The sequence below is a fragment of the Gracilinanus agilis genome, chromosome 3 (assembly GCF_016433145.1).
Source record: "Gracilinanus agilis isolate LMUSP501 chromosome 3, AgileGrace, whole genome shotgun sequence".
NCBI classification, from domain to species: Eukaryota; Metazoa; Chordata; class Mammalia; order Didelphimorphia; family Didelphidae; genus Gracilinanus; species Gracilinanus agilis.
Genome location: NC_058132.1, coordinates 638,603,003 through 638,627,212, shown reverse-complemented (window position 1 = coordinate 638,627,212; position 24,210 = coordinate 638,603,003). Strand labels below are relative to the sequence as shown.

At 40.6% G+C, this 24,210-nt stretch overlaps 1 protein-coding gene across 2 annotated transcripts in view; it reads left to right on the top strand.

Moving 5' to 3' along the window:
* Nucleotides 1–11,171: 11,171 nt before the first annotated feature.
* Nucleotides 11,172–24,210, top strand: part of CLRN1 (clarin 1) — a 52,284-nt gene continuing 39,245 nt past the window's right edge. Inside the window, exons 1-2 of one of the 2 annotated variants that reach the window (XM_044667631.1) lie at nucleotides 11,172–11,424; nucleotides 13,876–13,887. In XM_044667631.1, coding sequence (XP_044523566.1) covers nucleotides 11,172–11,424; nucleotides 13,876–13,887 — 265 coding nt within the window. The remainder of the gene's footprint in view (nucleotides 11,425–13,875; nucleotides 13,888–24,210) is intronic. The other variant, XM_044667630.1, reaches the window with a different exon arrangement.

Here is a 24,210-nt window from a genome sequence, read left to right as displayed (position 1 = left end):
AACCCAGTCAGAATGGTTGTGTGATTTTCTCCACCTTCCTTTAGCAACACGTGTGGGAGTAAAGTGGCAAATGGTAGGAGTGATCCAAGGGTGAGAATTTGCAGGGAACAGTAGGCAAACTGATAAAAAGACTAAGGACCCAAGAGAAGAGGTCAGTGTAGAGTTGTACTGGTTTATTGAGAGGTCAAAATGGGGAAAAGAGGAGTGAATGACTAGTTCAGTGGAGATGGCCTAAGAGATGCTGAGGGTTGGAGAGATTGGAGTTCAAGAACAGAATTTTGGTAAGGGAAGGCAGAGGGAGAAGTGGAAGATCAATAGATTAAGGTTGGTTGAGAAGACGTTGTAATTCGTGAACATTAGCTGACCTCAGAAGTTTCTTCTAGCTTGGACCTAGATTTGTGAGAAATTTTGTCAAGTGCCTGATTGAACTCTAGATATAAAATTTCTAGTTTTAGCTGAACACTACTCCTCCATCTCCCCAACTTCAAGGATAGCGTTATATTTAACAATGGTGTCAGTCCATTCTAACAGAAAATACATTGTGCTTTGGTTCCTACAGACACATGTATACCCAGAGATGTTGAGAAAGAAATTTATTGTACATTACCAAGTCAATCCGAATAAACTTGTTCTTTTGGCTTAGATACAGTCAAAACAGGTCAAAATTTAAAAATAAAAAGAGAGTTTAGTGCCAGTGTTTCTACAGCTATCCAGGGAGTGGGGCAGCTAACCCTTGCTCCTTTGATAACAGAAGAATTGGTATTCATTATTCCTTTTCCCTCTCAAAATGGTAAAACAACCTTATTAGCTTCAACTGGATGGTAAAATCTCCAACTTAGGATGTGGTTGAATGGAAGGAATCTGGTTCAAAAGATCCTCAAAATCAAATTGAACGCATGGGTCGGGGTGGACATGATTGAGGGTGTGGACTCAAAACTCCCACACCAATGCAACTACCAACAATTTGGAAATAGGTCTTGATCAAGGACACATGATAAAACCAGTGGAAATGTGTGTCGGCCATGGGTGGGGAGAGTGCGGGGGGGTGAGGGAAAAATAGGAGCATGAATCATGTAAGCATGTTAAAAATGAATATTAATAAATGTTTAAAATTTAAAAAAATCAAATGCCTGCAGAGAACTCTGGTCAAGACTGAAATGTTTCATATACAATCTCACTTGAAAGATTGTCTAGGTAGGACATGATTTCAACCCAACTCAATTTCACTACTCTGCAGAACAAAAAGAGGTCTATTGTCTTAGAACAGGAAAATTGATCACTGCCCCTAGTTTCCATCTCCCTTCTGACTCTTTGCAGGGGATGTCTTGGAATATAGGATTGAGCAGAGTACAAGGCAAAGCTATAACCCTATGTGTGAAATCAGAAGATTCTCAGAAGAAATCATGAGGGGCAACGGGAGTAAATTTAACTTACCGGAATTTAAAAAGCATTCATAAGTACCTAGTATGTGCTCAGTGCTGGAATACAAAACCAAAAATGCAACAAATAGACTCAAAGAACGTGTTTTCTGTTGTGAGGATGTTTGGAGAAAGAGAATAATCATCTTTACCTTCTTGTTCTTGAATGTTTCTCACATCTATCTGTCTATACTCAGAGGTTAATAGATTTTAAGTGAGAAAGGACTTCAGATATCATCTAGTGGTCCAGTGCTCTAATGTTACAGATGAGGGAACTAAGACCCAGAAAAATAAATGGGACTTGCTCAAAGCTACACGAGAGGTAAGTAGCAAAGATTTGAACTTATATCCTCAGGTTTTGAACCAGACAATCTGGACTGAGCCAAGCTTCCTAGTTGAATTTGAGAAGTCTTTATTAGTTTATTAATATCCTTGAAAATCAATGAAATAAACAGACCAAATGAATGACCAGATTCACCAGTGTTCCCAACAACTGTGCTCTCCTCTTTCCTTTTTTCCCACCCTTTTAATCCATTAATTCAAACTCTACAAATACTAGCTTCAATCAGAATCCAGCACATGTGGTAATTTCTCCTCCTAAAAATCAATCCATTCTTTCTTGTGGAGTTGGGTTGTTTTCTTTCTTTCTTTCTTTCTTTCTTTTTTTTCAAATCCCCTTTTGTCATTAGAGAATTAGAAAGCTATTTAAGGAACACTAGTGACTTCAATCAGTCAAGCTTCAATCAAATCTGCCAGGAAGCTTTTCTTCAAAGAGGAGGACAATGAACTAGATACAAAAAGAGGTCTCTTGTCTTAAGAATAGGGAAACTGATCACCTCCCCCAATTTCCATCTCCCCTCTGACTCTTTTTGAAAGGACTGAGTTGGGTGCAGGGTAGAGCGATAACCATAAGTGTGAAATCAGAAGATACTCAGAAGAAATCATGATAGTTTTTTTTAAGCTTAGAAATTTGACTGAGTAAATCATCAAATGGATCTACCCTTTTCAGTAGACTGGACTGGAATAGTGGACAAGTAGAAAAGATAATCAAAGAAAAAAATTATTATTGTATGTGAATGGGACAGGGGTGCGAGTCTTAAATCAGTTGAGTATCCAATTCAGTATTTTCTTCCTTTTTAAAAAAAATCTTCAGGGGGCAGCTGGGTAGCTCAGTGGATTGAGAGCCAGGCCTAGAGATGGGAGGTTCTAGGTTCAAATCTGGCCTCAGACACTTCCCAGCTGTGTGACCCTGGGCAAGTCACTTGGCCCCCATTGCCTACCCTTACCACTCTTCCACCTATAAAAGTCAATTCACAGAAGTTAAGGGTTTAAAATTAAAAAAAAAATTAAAAAAAAATCTTCATTCCTTTAAGGATGAATTTGATCTATCAAGGTCCAGCCATAATGCTAGCCACCAGATGAGATTTTTGTTGCTGTTTTTGTTGCTACTACAATGATTTTTACATTGATCAGTTTACAGTTGAGGAAATGGAGACATAGTGGATAGGGCAGTGGACTTAGAGTCTGGAAGGTCTAGATTCAAATCCTAGCTCTTATAGTTACTAGCTATGTGACCCTAAGCAAGTTATGTGTTTCTGTGACTCAGTTCCCTCATCTGTAAAATGAAAGCCCTAGACTTGATAGCCTCTAAAATCCCTCCACCTCTAATGGAAACTTGTGCTCCGATCCTCTTTTCTTCCAGCTCCTCCTCTAGGAACTTGCTCCTCTAAACCTAATTTTCAGTCTCCTTAATATCTGGTCCTCTAAACATACTTCTAAACATACCTAGATATCTCTGTCTTTAAAATACAAACAAACAAACAAAACCCCCTTTCATTTGATTCTACCCTTCCCTCAAAAGATAATGTTGAACATATGAACTCTTAACCCCTTCACAGCTGAAACCTTAAAATAATTGTTGGAATTTGGTTGAATGGAAGGAATCTGGTTCAAAAGATTCTCAAAATCAAATGACTGCAGAGAACTCTGGTCAAGACTGAAGTGTTTCAATCATAATCTCACTTGAAAGATTGTCTAGGACATGATTTCAGCCCAATTCAATTCCACTTCCCTGCTGGACAAAAAGAGGTCTATTGTCTAAGAATAAGAAAATTGATTTCCTTTCTTCCCTTATTGCTTCCATTTTCTCACTTTTCACTGATTTTACAACTCCCTATAGGCAAGATTCTGCCTTCATTCTCAACTGAAACTACCCTTTCCATGGATGTAAAAGTATGCTTAAAAATTAATTTTATTGCTATCTTTTATTTTGGGGGTTTCTTCTTATAGCTCTCTTTATCCCTCTTAAGGTGCCATTTTTATAACAATTTTTAAAGAAAAAGAGGGATAGGGTCATGTTTATTCCTTATAATTTTGCAACATTCAATTTTAATTATTTCAAAATGATGTCCATTACCTTGTAGTGATGTATATATTGTTATCTTGTCTCTGCTTATTTTTCTTTGTATCAGTTCCTATTAAGTTTTTCCATGCTTCTCTCTATCATATTTGCAGCTTCTTATCATACATTAATATTTTATTGCATTCATATGCTACAGTTTCTTTAGCCATTTCCCAATCAATGATCATATACTTTGCTTCCCCCTTTTTTTGCTACTGCAAAATTGTTACTATATAGTAACAATTTTGCTATATATATATATATCAATATATGAGGTTTTTTTATATTATTGACTCCCTTGGAGTATATGGCAGAATCTCTTGGTCAGAGATTATAAAGATTTTAGTCACCTTATTTGCATAATTCCAAGTCACCTTTCAAAATGATTGTACTAATTTACAGCTCCATCAACTATGCACGAGTGTACCTATCTTCCCATCATTTATCCAACACAGATTCCAGTCTTTTGTCATCTTTGCTAAGTGAAAGAATATACACAATGATTACAGCAATGCAAGTGGGAAGAACAACCACCACAAAATAATTAAAAAGGAAAGTTGTAAAATCACTGAGAGGTATGAAGAGAAGCCTCAAAGTTGTTTTGATTTGCAGTTCCTTCTTTATTAAAATTTTGGAGTATGATTTGCTCTTAACAGTCTGTAATTTTTTTCTGAATACTATCCAATGAGCTCATAAATGCCCTTTCCCTATGCTCCCCTTGAATTTCTCTTCTTCAGAGTTCCAATTATCTATAAAAAAGCATAGGATACAGATTGACCAGGAGGTCAGCATCACAAGCTAGTAGAATAAGTCAGTTATTACCAAGATACAAGCAAAACTCTCTGGCATCATAAAGGAAAAAAAAAGGAAAAAAGCCAGGATCACAAACAGCTTAGAAGCCAGAAATCCAACAGTTGCTAAAATGCCATTTAGCAGTTATAACCGTTGTTATCTCTACTGATGAGAGCATATGTGCATTGTTAGCTTCAGTTTATATTCCAAGCTTTTTCTTTTTAATCCACAGCATTTGACACTGTTGACCATTCCCACCTTCTAAAACTTTCTCCTCCCTTGGTTTTCAAGACAATGCTTACTCCTGATTCTCCTCCTACATATTTGAACATTTCTTAATTTCTTTGCAGGATCATTATTCATATCCCTTTGGGTGCGGGTACCCCAGCTCTCGACTCTGGACCCTTTCCTCTGCTCTTAGTGTTTTCTCAGTGATCACATCTGTTCCCAAGAGTTCAGTTTTCATCGCTATGTAGACGATTTCCAAATATGTAAATTCAGACCTATTCTCTTGACTCAATTCCAAATCCATCTTTGTTTGGACATCGCTAAAGGGATACACCACAGCACCTCAAACTCAACATTTCAAAATAGACCGTGTGTTCTTTCTCCCCCAAACATCTTAACTTCCTTGTCTCTCTTGATTTTTCCCTCTAGCACAGTGACTGACACAGTGAGCAAACAATTAATGCTTATTGATTGGTTATTGAGGAAACCACCATCTCTCCTATCTTCCTGATTCACAGCTTTGGAGTCATCCTTGATTCTGCCCTCTTCCTCATCCCTTGCTGTCAATCAATTGTGATGTTTCGTCTATTCTGCTTTCACAATCTATTTCCCATTTATTCCCGTCTCTCTCCCCATACCAGTTGAGGTCCATTTTGCCTCTAGCCTAGACTATTTCAATAGACTCCTAATTGGGCTCCCTGAATTCAGTCTCTCCCTTCTCTGTTCCATCCTGCATGACCATACAAATTGAAATTCCCAGGACACAGGTATTAAAGTATCATATCCCACTCCAGTGGCTCCCAAAGGCCACTAGGATAAAATATAAATTCCTTTGTTTGGCATTTAGAACCCATTACAATATGGCCTTTCCAGGCTTGGTAAATCATTAATAATCCCCTTCATCCACTTGACATTCTATCCAAACTGGACTACGTTGTGTTAACTGTATAAAGCATTGCATTTCCCATCTCTGTGAATGGAATGCTCTCCCTCCTCCCTCTGCCTTAGTGAATCGCTAGATTTCTTCAAGACAGAAATAATCAGGAGCAGCTAGATGGCTCAGTGGATGGAGAGTCAGATCTAGAGACAAGAGGTCCCTTGTTCAAATGTGGCCTCAGATACTTCCTAGCTGTGTGCCCCTGGACAAGTCACTTAACATCCATTGCCTACTCCTTACCATTCTTCTGCCTTGGAATGAATGCACTGTCTTGATTCTAAGATAGGTTCTAAGAAGGTAAAGGTTTAAAAAAAAAAGGAAAGAAAGAAATGTTTATTAAATAACTTCAATGTGTCAAGTACCATGCTAAGTTCTTTATCAATATAAACATTATGTTTATGAATGAATGCACTGTCTTGATTCTAAGATGGAAGATAAAGGTTTAAAAAAAGGAAAGCAATAAACATTTATTAAATAACTTCAATGTGTCAAGTACCATGCTAAGTTCTTTATCAATATAAACATTAACTCATTTCATCTTCGCAACAACCCTAGGAGATAGGTGCTATTGTTATCCATAGTTGACAGTTGAGGAAACTGAGGCAGACAGCAGTTAGGTGACTTTTCCAGGGTTAATACAGTAAGTTTCTGAGGATAGATTTGAACACAGGACTTTCTGACTCCAGAGTCAGAGTCTGCATGATACAGATTCACTGTATCACCGAGTTGCCTTCAAACTACAAATTGTGTCATCTCCTACAGAAAGACTATTCCAATTCCCTCCATGACTATCACCAAACCCACATCAAAATACCTTGTATTACTTTGTATATACTAGAACATATTCCCGTCTCCCCTCTTGTACTCCCAAAAGAATGGACATTCCTCAAGGACAAGGACTGTTGCCTCTTTTGTCTTTGTAAGCTAGCCCTAATGTCTCGTGTGGTGCCTGAGTCATAGGCGGCACTTAGAAAATGGATGGGTGAAAGAAGCAGAACTGGGAGAACATTGTGCAATAATAGCAATATTATACAAAGATTATCTGTGAAAACTTGGCTACTTTCATCAATGCAATGATCTGGGACAATCCTGAAAGACTTCATGATGGGGAAAGCCATCCGCCTCCAGAGAAAGAACTGCTGGAGTCGTCTTTCACATCAGTGTATTTTGGGTTTTATTTTAGGATTTTGGTTATGTATTAGTTTGCTCTGACAACAGTGACCAATATGGAAGTGTGTTTTTCATGACAATAAAAATGATAATTAAAAAAAGTAAACAAATGCTTGATGAAGGAATGGATTGGATCCATGGAGTTCAGACAGAAGGATGGATTCCCTGTCCTCCAGATGCATTCCTTGGGGGATGAGATGGTGCTGATGACCAAGTCCCACACTGTGTTGAACCTCCTTAATGATACTCACAGTAATCCAAACAGGAAAAAAAAATAGGTAATGAATGATGAGGCAATTTGGCCTGGTAGACAGAGTGATGGGTTTGTAGTAACTGGATGTGGGTTCAAATCCCACCTCTGCTACTTTCTGTTTGTGTGATTTGGGGTAAATCACTTAACTTACTTAGGTTATCAGTTGCTTCATCTGTAAAAGGGAGAAGTTGGACTATCTCTCTTCTGAGATCTCAGCCCCACTCAATCTATGAGCCTTTTATCTAGACTCTGATATATTCTTGGCAGTCTATGGAGTTAGTTCATCCATAAATATATTTCAGACAGTCTCTGAAGATGGCCAGTAAGCTGCAAGCCAGGGCTAAAACAGATAAGAGGATGAAGGCAGACTGGATTGCATTTAGAAAACTGAGTGGCATTTTCACTGATCCCAAGATTCTTCTGGAAACAAAATTTCCTCTTTATAACATCCATATTTTCTTCCAGGGAGTAGAGGTGGACAGAGTTGACCTTGAAACCAGGAAAACTTGAGTTCAAGTCTCACGTTAGTGACTCTGGGTAAATCACTTAATCTCCCAACTGCTCCCAGGCAATTCTCTTAAGACTCTAAATTGTAGAAAACCTATCAACCTACATTTTCAACTAAGCAGTGTAGTAGACAGAACTCTGCATCTAGAATTAGCAAGATATGAATTGGAATATGACCTCAGTCCTTTAACTAGCTCTGTGACTCTGGGAAAGTCACAGTCTCTGGCTGCCTCAGTTTCCTTTTATGTAAAATGGATATAACAACATTTACATCTCATCGCTGTTGTGAAGAAAAATAAGGTACTATTTAATATTTGTAAAACCTTAAAATGGCATATGAATGCTAGGTATTATTATTGGTGGAGTGATAGCTCCTTTACCTGGGAGGTGCCTATATAAATGAAATCCTAGGTCCAATACCCATGTCTCTCTCTCTTCTAACATGGATGAATTATTGCTGAAACTCCCAGATTACCTCAATCCACAAAAAATCAAAATTGTGGACGACCCAAAGAGTAACAAGAGAGAAAGGTGATAAATGTTAAATGGGTTGGTATATCTTCCCAATAATGACTTGAATACAAGATATGACGTAAAAGCTATTATGTAGGAAATGTCTGAATGGAAAAGAGTAAGTAGAGCAAACTTACAGCAAGAAGGAAAGCGTAATCAGTGGGAGCCCGAGTACTACGATGCTTTCCATGGAACATTAAAAGATTTCGGCTGTGTATTGGGTAGATCCCCCATGGAAGATTTAGGGAATAGATGGACAAGAGTGGTACAGGATGAGAAAGTAAAGATGGGTTGCGTTCTTCGCCCATAATGGAGTAGCCATATTGGTAAGGTTACAGATCCATTGTAAAATTCCACCATTTTTTAGCCTGTTGACTCTGGGGAGAAAAGCAAAACAGGTCCTGCCCTCAAGGAGCTTACATTCTAATGTAGGACACAATGTGTACAAATATAAGTATAATATATATAAGGTGATCAGGCAAGGGAGGGTATTAACAGCCAGGGAAGAAGAGGGGATCAGGAAAGGCTATGTACAAAAGGAAGCATTGGAGCTATTTAGAGTACATAATTAGTTTGTCACATCAAGAGGAATAGTCTCTTGTGTGACCACAATTTCTCAAGAGTGACCTGAAATAAGACTAGATAAGTCTGATCAAATTCTGTTTAGCTGGGGCAGCTGGGTAGCTCAGTGGAGTGAGAGTCAGGCCTAGAGACAGGAGGTCCTAGGTTCAAACCCGGCCTCAGACACTTCCCAGCTGTGTGATCCTGGGCAAGTCACTTGACCCCCATTGCCCACCCTTATCACTCCTCCACCTATGAGACAATACACCAAAGTACAAGGGTTAAAAAAAATTCTGTTTAGCTGCTCTTAAAGATGTAACTGGACTTCAAGGGCTGAGAGAAGTATTTTTGGTGGCACCTCTGAAACTCTTCTATAAGCTGTAGGATTCTGAGCTAGTCACTTGTCAGCCTCAGCTTCTGTGTTGGCAAAGTGGGGACAATAATTTCACCTTGTCATAAGGAACAAATGAAATTATATAGAGAGATGTTAGTAAATTATTTTCAACAGGCTCCAAGTTTCATAAAAGTCAAAGGCATGAGTATTCAAGAAATGATACACAAAGATGGCTAGTTTCTTAAAGGACCCAAGAGGAAACGTAATTAATCTTATATTAGTATTGTTAGCAATAATAATAATAATAGTTAGCATTTATATAGTGCTTTAAAGTTTGCAAAGCATTTTACAAATGAAAACTTATTTGATCCTCACAACAATTCTGGTAGATAGTTGTTATTATTATTTTCATATTACAGATGAGGAAACTGAGGCAGACAGAGGAAAAAAGAACTGTGGGTGGTCACATAGCTAGTAAGTGTCTGAGCCAAATTTGAACTCAGGACTTCCTGATGCCAGGCCTACTGCTTTATCCATTGTATCCCTTAATTGCCTCATAAACCTTAAGATTTTCCCCCAGTACCAGCCTACATCAGGAATATCGCACACAGACCTGAAGATTCTTATTGGAAATTCAGATCTGAAGTTTCAAGTCTGCTATCTTTATACAGTAGATCAGAGAACCTTCTGTTCTTTCTGGCTTATTCTTTCTTTGAACACATTCCCTCCTTATACAAAATACCTTTTTTTCTTCTGCCAAGCTCCTCTCGCCCATCATTGGAACATTCCAGATTAGAAAACTTTAGAAGCTCCCCAATTGCATCCATAGACTCTCTGGAGTAAGATTCCCCTCCCAATTGTCTCTGATCCTGAACCAGTCATGATAGCTAATTGGCTGAGTGGAGAGACTGCTGGGCCTGGAATTAGGAAGACCTGAGTTCAGATCTAGCCTTGGACACTTGGGTGAGGCTGTTTGACCATGGCAAGTTATTTAACCTCTATTTGCCTCAGTTTCCTTATCTGTGAAATGGAGATAATAATAGCACTTAACTCTCAGGGTTGTTGTGAGGATCAAATGAATATTTGTAAAGGATCTAGCATGGTGCCATATAAAAATGGTAGCCATGCCTTTGCTGCTGCTAGTGGTGATGGTGATGACACTCAAACTGGTCCAGGAGCTACAGGAGCTGGACTGACCTCAAAACTGTCCTTAAACTGGACCTACAAGTTCCAGAGCACCACCGACTTCTTCTTCCTATCATGACATGAAGACCAGTGGATTAAGAGTCAGGCCTTCAGATCTGGCCTCAGATACTTCCTAGCTATGTGACCTTGGGCAAGTCACTTAACCTCCACATCCTTTACCACTCTTATGCCTTGGAACCAATATGTAGGATTGAATTTTAGATGGAAGGGTTAAAAAATTAAGCTAGTTGTATAATTCAGTATCCCTATTCTTTTGATGAAAACTACAAGTGATCTAAATGGGTAAGATTTTATATCTACAAATAAGAAAGAAAAGATATGTGTATTCTATAGTCCTTCTTACTCTTACTCTCCCATAATTAAACCTCCATTAAGAAAAAAAAAACAAACCCCAAACTTCTCAGGTTGCTGATAACTTAGAAGAGCCAACCCTATTTCTAGAGGTTTCGACTCATCCAATCAGACAAAAGGCTGAGAAGAGAGGAGGCATTCATCAGATTACACAGAGGGCTCCATCTGTTATCTTAAACCTTTGTTACCGAGTGACACCGAGGAGGAGGAGGACACGCTTCAGAGCAATTTGCAAAGTTGTATTTTATAGATGATGCCTTGTCCAAAGTTTCCAAACTAAAAGACAAGAAGAAAGAAAAAACTGGGAGAAAAGCCCGAGATGCAGGAATGCTCCCACAGCTGCATGCGAAGCAACTAATGAGGGGAGGATTCTCCTGGACTGGAAAGCCGGGCACTCAGTTGAGCAGATTCCATGATGGGAATCGGAGGGGTTGCACGGTGCCCTTTCTCTAGAGCATCTTTTCTCTGAAGCTTTTCTCCAGGGACGTCAGCTCCCAATCATGCCCAGCCAACAGAAGAAGGTCATCTTTTGCACGGCCGGTATCCTGAGCTTTGCATGCTCCTTTGGTGTCATCATGGCCCTAGGAACCCAGCTGTGGGTCAAAGCCAAGATTCTCTGCAAGACCGGGGCCATGCTTGTCAATGCGTCTGGCCAGGAGCTTGAGAAGTTTACCGGGGAGATCCAGTATGGGCTTTTCCATGGGGAAGGGGTGAGACAGTGTGGCTTAGGAGCAAGACCTTTCCGGTTCTCGTGTAAGTAACAATCAGGCTTGAATTATTTAATACCTGTGCACGTGCCTTGTCTGGTGAAGGATGTGCTCTCTGGAGTCCAGCTTGGTCATCCAAGCTGGTCTTTATAAGCAGGTGTGAAATGCTGTCAAAATACTGGAATAGCTTCCAGAGCATCCTTTCTCTTTGACAGATCTTATTTAAGCTATCAAGAATTAGAATTAAAATGCATCCTAGCTATTAATATTTATTTCAGGTGATAGATCTTACTAAAGACAGGAAAGAGAGGGTTTGAGATGATTTTTTTACAAGAACTTGCTCTTCATTTCTTTGTTTATGCTTTGTTCTCTCTCTCTTTCTCTTCTCTCTCTTTCTCTCTCTCTTCCTCTCTCTCTTCTCTCTCTCTCTCTCTCTCTCTCTCTCTCTCTCTCTCTCTCTCTCTCTCTCTCTCTCTCNCTCTCTCTCTCTCTCTCTCTCTCTCTCTCTCTCTCTCTCTCTCTCTCACATATACACACACACACACATATGCACATACACACATGGCAGCTCAATGGATTGAGAACCAGGTCTGCAGTCAGGAAGTCCTGAGTTTAAATGTGACCTTGGACATTTCCCAGTTGTGTGATCCTGGGCAAGTCACTTCACCCTCATTGTCTAGTCCTTACTGTTCTTCTGCCTTGGAACCAATACACAATATTGATTCTAAGACAGAAAGTAAAGATTCTTTTAATATGTATATATATATATATATATACACATATATATATTGATATGTATTTCTGGTTACAGGTTTTGTTAATGAGAGGAAATGGAGGGTGTTAATATTATTTCTTACAAGAAGAGCCTGCTGTTCATTTTTGTATTCATGCTTTGATCTTAAAATACCCACACTTTAAATGGACGTGGTTAAATGGGGATGCTTAAAATCCACTGGTGGTTGGTGCATAGCTTTTATTTTGTCTTCTGAAAGAACTCTGTAGATATGAAGGCCAATCACCGACTTGAGCTAGGGCAGGGAAAAAGGTGGAATGTCTCTGAGATTCAAGAATGTAGCAATTAACTGACCTTCAAAAAGCACATAAAAGATAGCGAAAAACTTGTCGAAAAGTGGTGGCTCGAGAAGCTGTTTGGCTTCGGGAAGAAGTTATAAAAAAAATTAGCACGTGAACGTGCAAAAATAATAAACGGGAATGTATAAGGAATAATTTGTTATGCGGCTCTCACATCCTCAGAAAGGACTTTTTTTTTTTAAAGGAAGGGTGGTTCGGAGCAATCTTCTGAGAACTCTGCTAGTCCATTACTGGCATAAATCACTCTTCGGGAAAGAAAGCTGCTAATTGAGGCATTTTAAATGAGTTATTATCCTGTCTCTTCCCCCGCATCGAAGGCCAAAATTAATTGAATTTATTATTAACATTTGCTGTCTCTAATTAAATTTCAGCAATGGTCTATTTATATTTCCAGCCCCTTCCTACCCCCACTACCTTCATTACTTTCCTAGTTGTCGCTGAATGCCAGCATTCAACTCACCTATGCTACCAGGTGATAGGAGTGTTCACAGAGCCCCACTCTATGCCGAGAATTCACTTTCTGCCCTTCGAGAGATTATTATGAAGTATTACTAGTTGATGAAGTAGACACCAAGCCAAGGCCCTGCATAGATTTCACTCTGGACTCATTAAGGTAATGGAATTGTTAAAGGGGCGAAGCTCGCCTTGATCGAGGAGCACAAAGCTTAGTAGTACATGATTTGTAACTATATTTAAAAAAAAAGAAGAAGAAAAAGGATGAGGGACATGTTTTCACAGCATGTGTGAGTCACCAGCAGTTCCTATGTGTGTGTGACTTTTGCTTGAAAACGAGCTCTGGCGATGAAGTTGGCAGTTGAGTAATTATGGTCCCTGCATTTTTCTTGGGCAAAATGGCCCTAGAAAACTCCTTCGAAGGACATCCCATGCTTCTAAGGCTCTATGGCCCCCTCAGATGGAAGCAGCTGGCTAGTCTAGCCCTAAGCTGACCTCACTCCTGTTTCTTCTTTCTTCTTTTTGTCTCTCAGGGTTATTATGCTCTTCGGATAACCACCAACTTCTTTTTCTCCTAGACTAGTAAAGAGAATCTGACATTTGTTAATTTACTCTTTGTAAAGAACTATCTGTACGTACTTGGCTTAATGAATCTCCAACACACAGAAAAGGAAACTGGGGCTTAAGGAGATGAAGTTGCCTAAGATTATATAGGTCCATGCCTACCACAGATAGTACAATGGATAGAGAGTACTGGACCTGGAGTCAGGAAGACTAGCCCTCCCAAATTCAAATCTGGCCTCAGACATTTAACTAACTGGGTGACTCTAGACTAGTTATTTCAACTTGTTTGTCTCAGCTTTCTCATCTGGAAAAATGAGGTGGAGAAGGAATGCCAAACTACTCCAGGATCTTTGCCAAGAAAATCCTAAATGGGAGGTGGGGGTGGTAGCTAGGTGGCTTAGTGGATGGAGAACCAGGCCCAGAGGCTCCCTAGTTGGGTGAGCCTGGGTAAGTCACTTAACCTCCCTCCATTGCCTAGCCCTCACTGATCTTCTGTTTTGGAACTAATATATAAGAAGGAAGGAAGGAAAGAAGGAAGGAAGGAAGGAAGGAAGGAAGGAAGGAAGGAAGGAAGGAAGGAAGGAAGGAAGGAAGGCAAAGAGGAAGGGAGGAAGGAAGGCAAAGAGGAAGGGAGGGAGGAAGCTCCAAATGGTCAAGAGTTAGAAATGATTAAAGAACAATATGTAAAAGGCAGGATTTGAACCCAGGTCCTTTGACTCAAGAGTCAATTCTCTTTCCATTGTTTGTTTTTGTATACTGCCTGAGATCCTCACCCAGATATATCACAGAAGCCCTCTGTATCTCTTAGAATGAACAGGGAAGAGTTGTTGTGTTTAAATTGAAAGGGCAAAGCAGATTCAGAGGACTCCAGAGAGCATAATGTTCATTTGAGTAAATGCTTCCCATGGTTTATGATTGCTAATCACTTTAGTATTACAGATTATCATCGTTGCACCTGGAAAGTTTTCATTATTACCACAATAACATAAGGCTCCTTTTATCTTCCCATTAAAAATGTCATTCCTCAGATATTCAAATAGATGTGTTCTCACCAATGGGAGTATTCTCTCCAATGACACAAATCTCAACCTATTCATTGCCTTCTCAGGCTATACTACTCTCTACTTAATGTATGGTCCCCTCCCACATTCTCTTGACCCCGTAAGGATATCAAAGGTATGCATGGACTGTCCAGTGGTTAGCCTTCATGCTCGTCATATAATCAGACTACCTTCTTTTTCAATCATTTTTTGATGACACCCTTTACACCACTTGTCCAATATAATTCTTTTTAGTAATGCGTTGAGGTCTGTTCACACCCGCTACAGCTCTCCATTGTCCTTTGAGTGCTCTTCAAATTCAATTCTTTGACAGCTGTGATATGGCCATACGAGTAGCCACCATACAAAATCAATAGATGGTGATTAGCATAAAGATGAGTCTGTTTCAGGGAGAACTTGGGAGTTCATTAGAAGGACTTTGTTATTTTCCCAAAGTTTTCATTACTTGTTGTTAGTAACTATAATGGTATTCCTATTTCCTAAAAAATTACATTTTAACGTAGTTAAATAATCAATTGCATCAAGTTTCTACCCAAACTTTTCTCCAGGTAGGAGACATTTCATGAGGACTCATGGCACTAATCTGGGTTTCAGATACTTCCTAGCTGTTAGACCCTGGACAAGTCATTTAATCCCAGTTGCCTTAGTCCTTAGTGCTCTTTTGCTTTGGAACCAATACTTAGTATTGAGTTTGGGGAAGAAGTTAAAGGTTTAAAAAAAAAGAGGAGATGGCACTAGCCTCTGTCCATCTTCAAAACCAGATCCATTTGGGTTGCTGCTTTCAAAAATGTCTCAGAACCTGGCCCATGTATACTATCCATGGCTTTGGGCACCCTGTCAAGCAGTGTGGGAGGACATCCCAGTGAAGAAGGGCTAAGGAGATTGGTTCAACAATTTTGCCCTGTTTGTTCCTGTTCCTGTTTTCTACTGACCACCATGTCTCTTTTAATTATAAAAGGAATTTGCATCGCCAGCAAACCCTGATAGGCTGGGAAAGCCTCCTTTGAGCCTTCTTTCTGCCTCGTTTGATCTGGCTGATTCTCATCAGTTTCTGGGTCAGCCATTCATTTTCCAAAGGTCACCAGCATTCATACTTAGCACCCAAATCCATTCATTATGATAAAAGAATGTTTCATCTTTCCAGCCCCCCCAACTCCTCTTTAGTTTCTCTCATATGTCACCAGAAAACAACAACATGAAAAAAAACTGGAAACATTATGTTTAGGTTTTAAATGTAGCCCAAAAAACAAAAACAGCCCTTTCTGAACAGAGTGACTGTGTGTGTGTGTGTGTGTGTGTGTGTGTGTGTGTGTTGGGGGGGCATGGGGCAAGAGTTAAAGCTTTAATGAATTTTTTAAAGTTCTATAGGAAACAGTAAAATATGATACTTATAAGCATAAAGGTGGTTATTCCTAAGCAGACCATGGATGGCAAGCAGCTTGAGAATAGAGACTGTTCTGTTTTATCCCAGCATCCCCAGAGCCTTTCACATTCTCTGAGAGGGTCCAGATGTGTCATTTAATCTGCATATGGAGACTGTCTCCCCTGATGCATATCAATCAATGCCTTGTCTGTAACTGATAGTCTTAATTGGAGGGCATGGAGAGTTTAAAGAAACTGATGATGGTCATACTTACTCTGAGTCAGAGACAGACCTGCAGCCCAGGTCTTCTTGATGATAAGGCTAGCCTTCTTTCAAGTGCCCCCTGATGAGTTCAACTTAAACTGAATCGATGATTTATTTGTAGCCGAGCCATTTCAATATTCCAGAAAGGCATGAACTATTTTTTAGATGGATGAAATAGGTTCATATTTTAGCTTACAACTTCCATAGTGCCATCAAGTTTGGGTTTTGGTGTGTTTTTTTAGGGTGAGAGGGAAATGCACTTGTGATTTCAGGAGGATGAGAAACTCCTGTTGTAAACGTTCTTTCTTGGGGCAATTGGGTGACTCAGTGGACTGAGAGCCAGATTCAAAGATGGGAGCTCCTCAGTTTGAATCTGGCTTCAGATACATCCTAGCTGGGTGACCTTGGGCAAGTCACTTAATCTCAATTTCCCTGCCCTTACCACTATTTTGCCTATATTGATTCTGAGATGGAAGGTAAGAGTTTAAAATAAATAAATAAAAGTTCTTTCCACCAGGGCAGAGAGCAATGTGTCTGCATCCAATACTGTTACTGAATCTGGAGTTAGAGTGAGTGCCTGGCCACAACCACAGTTAGTATAGGTCAAAGGCGGGACTTGAATTTATGCCATCCTGACCCCAATATGATTCCTTTACCTGGCTCACTGTTCTGCTTCTCAAGTTGAATAGCAAAAATCTCATGAATTTGAATCTTAGTAGTTTCAAATTTGTGGAAATTTGCATAGGAACTAGGTTGAAGTTTATTTTAGTAAACTATGGAAAAAGTTTCATTGACTTATTAAATAATGGGAGAAAAATCACAAAGACTTATCATAAACAATTTAGGAGAACTAACTCAATCACTCTAGAACCCTCCATTTATATAGGTCTTGCTCCTTTCATCTCTCCCCAATCCAGTTTGAGATTGACCTTCCTAATGTTCTATTCTGATTATGTCACCTGCCAGTCCAGAAATTTTTCACGTCTCTCCATTGACCCAATTAAATATTGGCTCCTTGGATTGATATTCAAGGCTCTTCACTTCCACTACATTTTCCCACTGCAATTCTTGAAACACTCCCTGAGGTTTTCCCCCCTCCTTGCTTTTCCATACATTGATTCAGTCACCAGAATACCCACTCCTCAACTTTGACATTTCAAATGCTGCCCATCTCAAACATCATCTCCTTCTTGATGCTTTCTTGCAAAATGAGATCTCTCCCACTAGCAAATCTTTAAAAAACTTCATGGATCTTACCACATTCTACCTTCTTTTTGTATAGGATCTGTCCTCTCTACCTCATTAGGTCTTAAATAGGACTTGAACTCAGGTCTTCTTGCCTCCAGGTCCAGCATTTGACTTGTCTAAGATCATAGATTGTATGGGTTTCCTGACTGAGATTAGTTCTCTATTCCTTGGCCATTTCCACTAGGATATTATTTTTTTTAAATGATAGTCTTTATTTCTTTAAGCACTTGATTTTTTGTTTGTCAGCGAGTATTAAGTGCTTTCTCTAGGTCCAGCTCTGAGTATTAAGTGCTTTCTCTAGGTCCAGCTCTAACTATAGTAATTGTTTTTTCAATTGGATTGAGAACAGGCATGAAGACTGATTGCATTATGCATGACACCTGCATCTACTTCATGTGTAATTTGCAAATGTATCTTCTCTCCCTAGGAACATTAACTAAAATTCTGATTTGGCCTTAACATTGTTCAGAGGTGGCTGAGATGTCTGACATATGGCCAGAAGTCTTGTTACCCTGAATCCTTTGCCTTTAGTTTAGAAGTAAATCTCTTATTTGTAAAGCCTAGGGCTAGTTTTCATCTGTCTCTTTTGCCTCCTGACTGGCTATCTGGTAAAATGGTTAAAAATAAAAAATTTTTAAAAATCAGCCCATGTCTTAAGTACAGATAGAACTGCCATACTGCCTTCCCAGAATTCCCAGAACTCCCAGAACCAAGGAAGTACCACAAGATTGGAGGATAAATGTACTAATTTTTTTCTCTGGTCAAAAGAATAGAATCTAAAGATGGTAGGTCAATGAGCTTGTCTTAATAACATATAAGAATGTATTATTGAGGCAGCTGGGTGGCTCATGGATTGAGAGCCAGACCTAGAGACAGAAGGTCCTGGATTCAAATCTGATCTTAGACACTTCCTCGCTGTGTCACCCTGGACAAGTCACTCAACTCCAATTGCCTATCTCTTACAGCTCTTCTGCCTTGGGACCAGTGCTTAGTATTGATTCCAAGATGGAAGGTAAGGGTTGAAAAAAAGAACATATTATTAAAGCGGAACTTAGAGAACTAAAAACAGAATCAATGATCACCAATAGCCAACCTAGCTTCTTCGATACAGTCTTTACCAGACTAACCTCATTTTCTTTTTGTGATAGTTTGCAGACCAGAAGATAAATTAGGGAACATTATAAACATAATTTACAAAATTTTACCAAAGTATTTGACTAAGTCTCTCATGTGATTCTTCAGAAAGAGATCAAGAGCTCTGGGCTTGATAATATGTAAAATTATATAGGTTTAGAAATGACTGAATGGCTAAACCCAAAGAATAATAATGAATGGTTTGATGTCATCTTAGAAGGACCAGCTTGGAAATCTGCCCTTGAGCCTGTGCTATTTTAACATTTTTATCAGTGAGTTGGATCAAGGAATAGATGGAAAGCTTATCGGATTTACAGATGACACTATATACTTCTATATTCTTTTCCCTATTCAGAGGTAAAATAAATAAATAATTTGTGGAAAGCAGTAGGCCAAGGTGAGAGAAGGTGAAGTGCAAGCAACCCTCAGCATTTTCTTAGAGGAAGAAGGAGATTTGGAGAAGACAAAGCGAGGAAGGTCAGATGGTAACAGAAGACTGATCTATGTCTTAATCTCGCCCTTTCTCTCCCTCTCTTGCCTTCCTCTTCCTCAATTGCTGAAGTCATGTGTTTGAGGTATGGTTGGTCTGACCTAATCCCTCCCTGGAGATATATTAAGTCTGGAGAACATACCAGCCATGAAGGATAACCTGACCAGAGGTCTGGAGATGAGAGATGGAACATCACATAGAGAGAATGGTAAATAGGCCACTTTGAAAAGAACATAGAATTTTGGAGGGGGAGGAAGAATTTCCATTTCATTATTGATGTTCAGTCATTTTCAATTACATCCAACTCTTTGTTGACCCCATTTGGGATTTTATTGGCAAAGATACTGAGTGATTTTCCATTTCCTTCTCCAGCTCACTTTACAAATGAGGAAACTGAGCCCAGCAGGGTGAAGTGACTTGCCCAGGATTACATGACTAATAAGTGTCTGAGGTCAGATTTGAATTCAGGTCTTCTTGAAGGAAGAGGCTTGGTACAAAAGGAACATCTGGGAGGCAATTGCTTTGGTCTCTGGGAGAGGTGATGAGGGCCTGGATTAAGATGATTGTGTGAGGAGAGGAGAGAATAGGTACAAGAAATATCATAGAAGTAGAACCAAGTGGATTTAACAATTTATTAGATATTGTAGGTGATGGAGAGAAAACCTTCAACGATGACTCAGGTGGTGAACCAGGACAACAGGAAAAATGGTGGTATCCTTGAAACTGGCACCTGGAGTAGATTTTATAGAGGGTGGGGAGATGAGACCTATTTTTCCAAATCATGTCCCATGCCAACTTTGAGGTGCTTAGGGGGGCAATCCAGGTGGTGATCCCAACAGGCAAGCAGAAATGCAAAGTTGGGGCTCAGGAGAGTGATGGTGGCTGAATATGTGGATTTGGGGATCATCTGGATGGAGATGATAGCTGAACCCATGAGCTGATGAGATTGCCACTTCACTAATGAGCAAATATTTACTGAGTGGCAATAATAAACAAGAAGCCTACTGGCCCAGAATATTAGAGGATAGGAGAGTGTGGCATAACTGGAGAACGTGCCTGTGTCCCCTGGAGTGCGTCAGGTTTTCAAGAATGCCAGAAGATGGAATGCTGTTTGTTAACAATAGAATAAGCATTTCTTAAGGCACATAATAGAAGAGAAGGGCAGAGTGGGAAAAGGACATGGGATGGTTGAGTTGACATGGATTGGTAGTCAACTATCTCATCTGGACCTCACAACAACCCTGGGAAGTAGGTACTATTATTATCCCCATTTTACATATGAGGAAACTGAGGCATAGAGCAGTTAGGTGACTTGCTCAGGGTTATGCAGCTAGTAAATGACTGAGGCCAGATTCAGGTCTTCCTGATTCTAGGCCCTCAATTCTATCTTCTGTGGCACCTGGCTGCCCTCAGCTCAGAGCTAATTCAATGATCACTCCCTCAGCAAAACAAGAAAGAAATCTTAGAGATCCTTTTATCCCTGGAATTGCCCACAAGAACTCCTCTCCTTTCCCTTCCCCCATCCTGATTTTTCACCTTTTTTCTGATAGACTGTAAGTTCCATGAGGGCAGGCAATTGTTTTACCTTGGTCTTTGTATGCTAGCAAAGCACCTGTGGTACAGAGTAGGAATTTAATAAAGCCTTGTCGATTGATTCATTACTGGGAAGGGGACAGAGATGAGGACATGTGGGCCAGGGGGTTTCCATCACTGCTTGGGCTCAAAGGCTGTAAATACCTAAAGGTTCCGACTATGGGATGCTCAAGAAGGGGTTCTTCCCTCCCTCTGCTGCTGAGGGGGTCCCCTAAGGTCTCCCACTCTGAGTCTCAGCTGTTAGTGCTCCTCTCAGGGTCATACCCTGCTTCCCACTTCACTGAGGAGGCTGCAGGTGCTGTTAGAGCTGCTGGTCCCCCCCTCCCACCATGGTTGTTGCCTATGGCAACTGATGCTGTTTTCCCTTCAGTCTCCCCTCCCCCTGTGTGCCCCTTTGGGGAAGGCACAGTGGATGTGGTTCTACATTCCCATGATTTAGAGCTGGGACCTTCAAGAAGCTCCAGATCAATGCCCTTATTTTACAAATGGGGAAACGGAGGCTCACAGGGGTCACAGGTAACTGGTCCAAGATCACACAGGTAATCACAGAGATCTAAATACAGAGCTCTTTTTTTGCTATTCCATGTTGCTTTAAAGGCTCATGATTCGACCAGGTTTCTGCTTTCACTGAGGAGTCACACAGTCTCCGAAAGCCTCCTGGGGCTCCTCTGGAGCAGAGGTTCTGCCCATTCTATCCAGGGCAGCCCTGCTCATCTTGGCCACCCTCCCACTTCCAGCTTGTTTTCCACACATCGACATTTTCCTCATGCCTCAATTACCTACATCCTTCCTGAGTCAGAAGCAGTGAGCCATCTCCATGGGAATCTTCTCTCTACTCTGGGTTCCCCCGCTACCTGCGGGACCAACCCTCACTATTCCAGGAGCATCCTTCCCTCCCTCCCCAGATGCTCCATTTTTCCCAATTCACAGCAGGCGCTAGCTAAGCTTGTAGATGTCTCCCTTGGGTCCCCTCACCTCCTCACCCCCCAGCACAGTAGATGAGGGTTCCAAGTCCCAGGACATAAGGAGGCTTTATAGAACTGGCCATGAATTAGGTTTCAAAATCCCTCTGAAAGAACTGGCCACATTCTTCCCCCATCTCTGCAGCCAACTTTATTTATCCCTCTCCCATCCAACTCTGTTGGGCTAGACAGCCAAAGGAAGAAGGCACAGAGAAACAGAGGAGCAAGCCTGTTTTGTGCTTAGCAAGCAAAGAAGAAACACGCTGCGGTGGACAGAGGGCCAGCCTTGGCATCATAAAGACCTGAGTTCAACTGCTGCCTCGGGAATATTATCTATGTCAGGAAGTCTTCTGGAGGTGGTTAACTCCCCTTATGATCTTTGGTTACTTAACAGATACGTACTTTTAAAGCATGTTCAGCTCTGTAGCCATCCCAGCCCCTCTCTGAGTTTCCACAAATTTACAATATTGATTTCTATATTTAAGTCAACACATATTTATTAATCATTTATTCTGTGCTAGTCACAGGGCTGAGTGGTACAAATGATGCAAAGCACAGAGCCTTCTCTCAAAGAGCTTACAATCTAACAGAGAAGACATCATGCCAATGAATTGTAGGCAGATCTAAGATTTATTTTTTTAAACCCTTACCTTCCATCTTAGAATCAATTCTATGTATTAGTTCCAAGGCAGAAGAGTGGTAAAGGTAGGCAATGGAGGTTAAGTGACTCACCCAGGGTCACACAGCTGGGATGTGTCTGAGGCCAGATTTCAACCCAGGACCTCCCATCTCTAGGCCTGGCTCTCAATCCACTGAGCTACCCAGCTTCCCCCTAGATCTAAGATTTAGATGAAGTAGATGAGAGATACTTGGAGAGGAGAAAGCATTAGCAACTGGGAGTGAAGGGGAACCAGGAAAGGTTTCTTGCTGAGGTGTGAGTGAAAAGACCAATTATTCTAGGTCTGGGGCACAGGGAGATGGAGGAAATTTTTTTTTACCTTTTGTCTTAGAATCAATACTAAATATCAGTTCAAAGGCAGAAGAGTGGTAAGGGCGAGGAGATTGACTTTCTCAGGGTCACACAGCTAGGAAGTGTCTGAGGCAAGATTTGGAAATGGAATCTCAATAAAGTTTTAACTTACAACTAGAGCAGCTTCATAAAGCAGTACAATATCGAAAAAGTCAAGGTGACCTGGATTCGAGTCCTGTCTCTGAAACAAATTAACTGTGTGAACACAGCAAGCCAGTCCCTGAATTGTCACAGTCACAAGAAAGCTGCCAGTCTTCATCAATGGGGGGAGTTTCCACACTAGGAGGTTCCCAAACCAATGAAAGGAACATTGGTGCACTTGGATTCCCATCGCTGTAATCCTGACCCCTCAAGTCCTGCCTCCTGCTCAGCCTGTCTATACCAGTGTCTAGGAACACAAATGACCGCTCCAGCAGAGGCTGCAGTTTACATTCAAAAATAAAAATCATATCCATAGTATGTATTCAATAGATAATTGCAGAAGTCAGCAAAGGAGGAAATATTAAAGGCTTACTGAAAAGCTTTTTCATCATATCTTTAAATTACTTTAATAACTAATGTTTAAGGCAGAGATATTTCCTGATGGTTCAGCTACAGTTAGATATTATTGTGCCTTGGATGAGTGGCACAAAACAGACCTTTGATTGGGATGGGGGGAGTCCAAACATGGTGCAAGTTGACTTCTGGAGAGGCTGCCACACAGGGGAGGCAGGCTAGCAGAGTAGAATTCTAGGCTACCCCGACCTGTTATCTAGTCGCTTCCTATTTCTCGTAATTATTCCAGCTAGCTGGGTTCTGAGCTTTCTCTGCTATTGAAGGACAATGAGTCCTGTAGGTAGCCTCTAAATTCAACACTCTAAGGCAAAGGCCCAACATCCCTACCCCAGTTACGGCCCTGCCTTACAACTAAGGTAGGCTGGACCTATCTTTGCTAACTAAAACCTCCCAGGCAGATATTGCCAAAATAGAGGTAGCCAAGATCACTTACACATTCACCAGGGCAATTATCAAAATGATCATCTCTTTCATTAGGCAATATGACCAGTCCTCCAGATACAGGCAGTGGCTAGAAACAGCCTCCTCTAGTCAACTCCTTGCAACAAGTATTTATTTGTTCAGTACTCTCTCTCTCTCTCTCTCTCTCTCTCTCTCTCTCTCTCCCCACCCGTGTGTGTTCTCTCTCTTCTCTCTCTGTTTCTCTCTCCTCTCTGTTTCTCTGTCTCTCTCTTCTCTTTCTCTCTTTGTCTCTCTCTCTATGTTTCCCTCTTCTCTTTCTCTCTCTTCTCCCCCTCTCTTCTCTCTTTTCTTTCTGCTTTTGTCTCTCTCCTCTGTCTCTCTGTTTCTTTGTATGTGTTTCTCTCTCTCTTCTATTTTTCTCTCTTCTCTCTCTCTTCTCTTTATCTGTATATCTGATTCTCTCTCTCTTCACTGTCTCTCTCTTCTCTCATCTCTTTTTCTCTCTCTCTTCTCTTTCTTCTCTCTCTTCATCTGTCTCTCTCTGTCTCCCCCTTCTCTCTCTTCTCTCCCTCTCTCTGTTTCTCTTTCCCTCCCTCCCTCTGTTTCTCTCTCTCTCTGTCT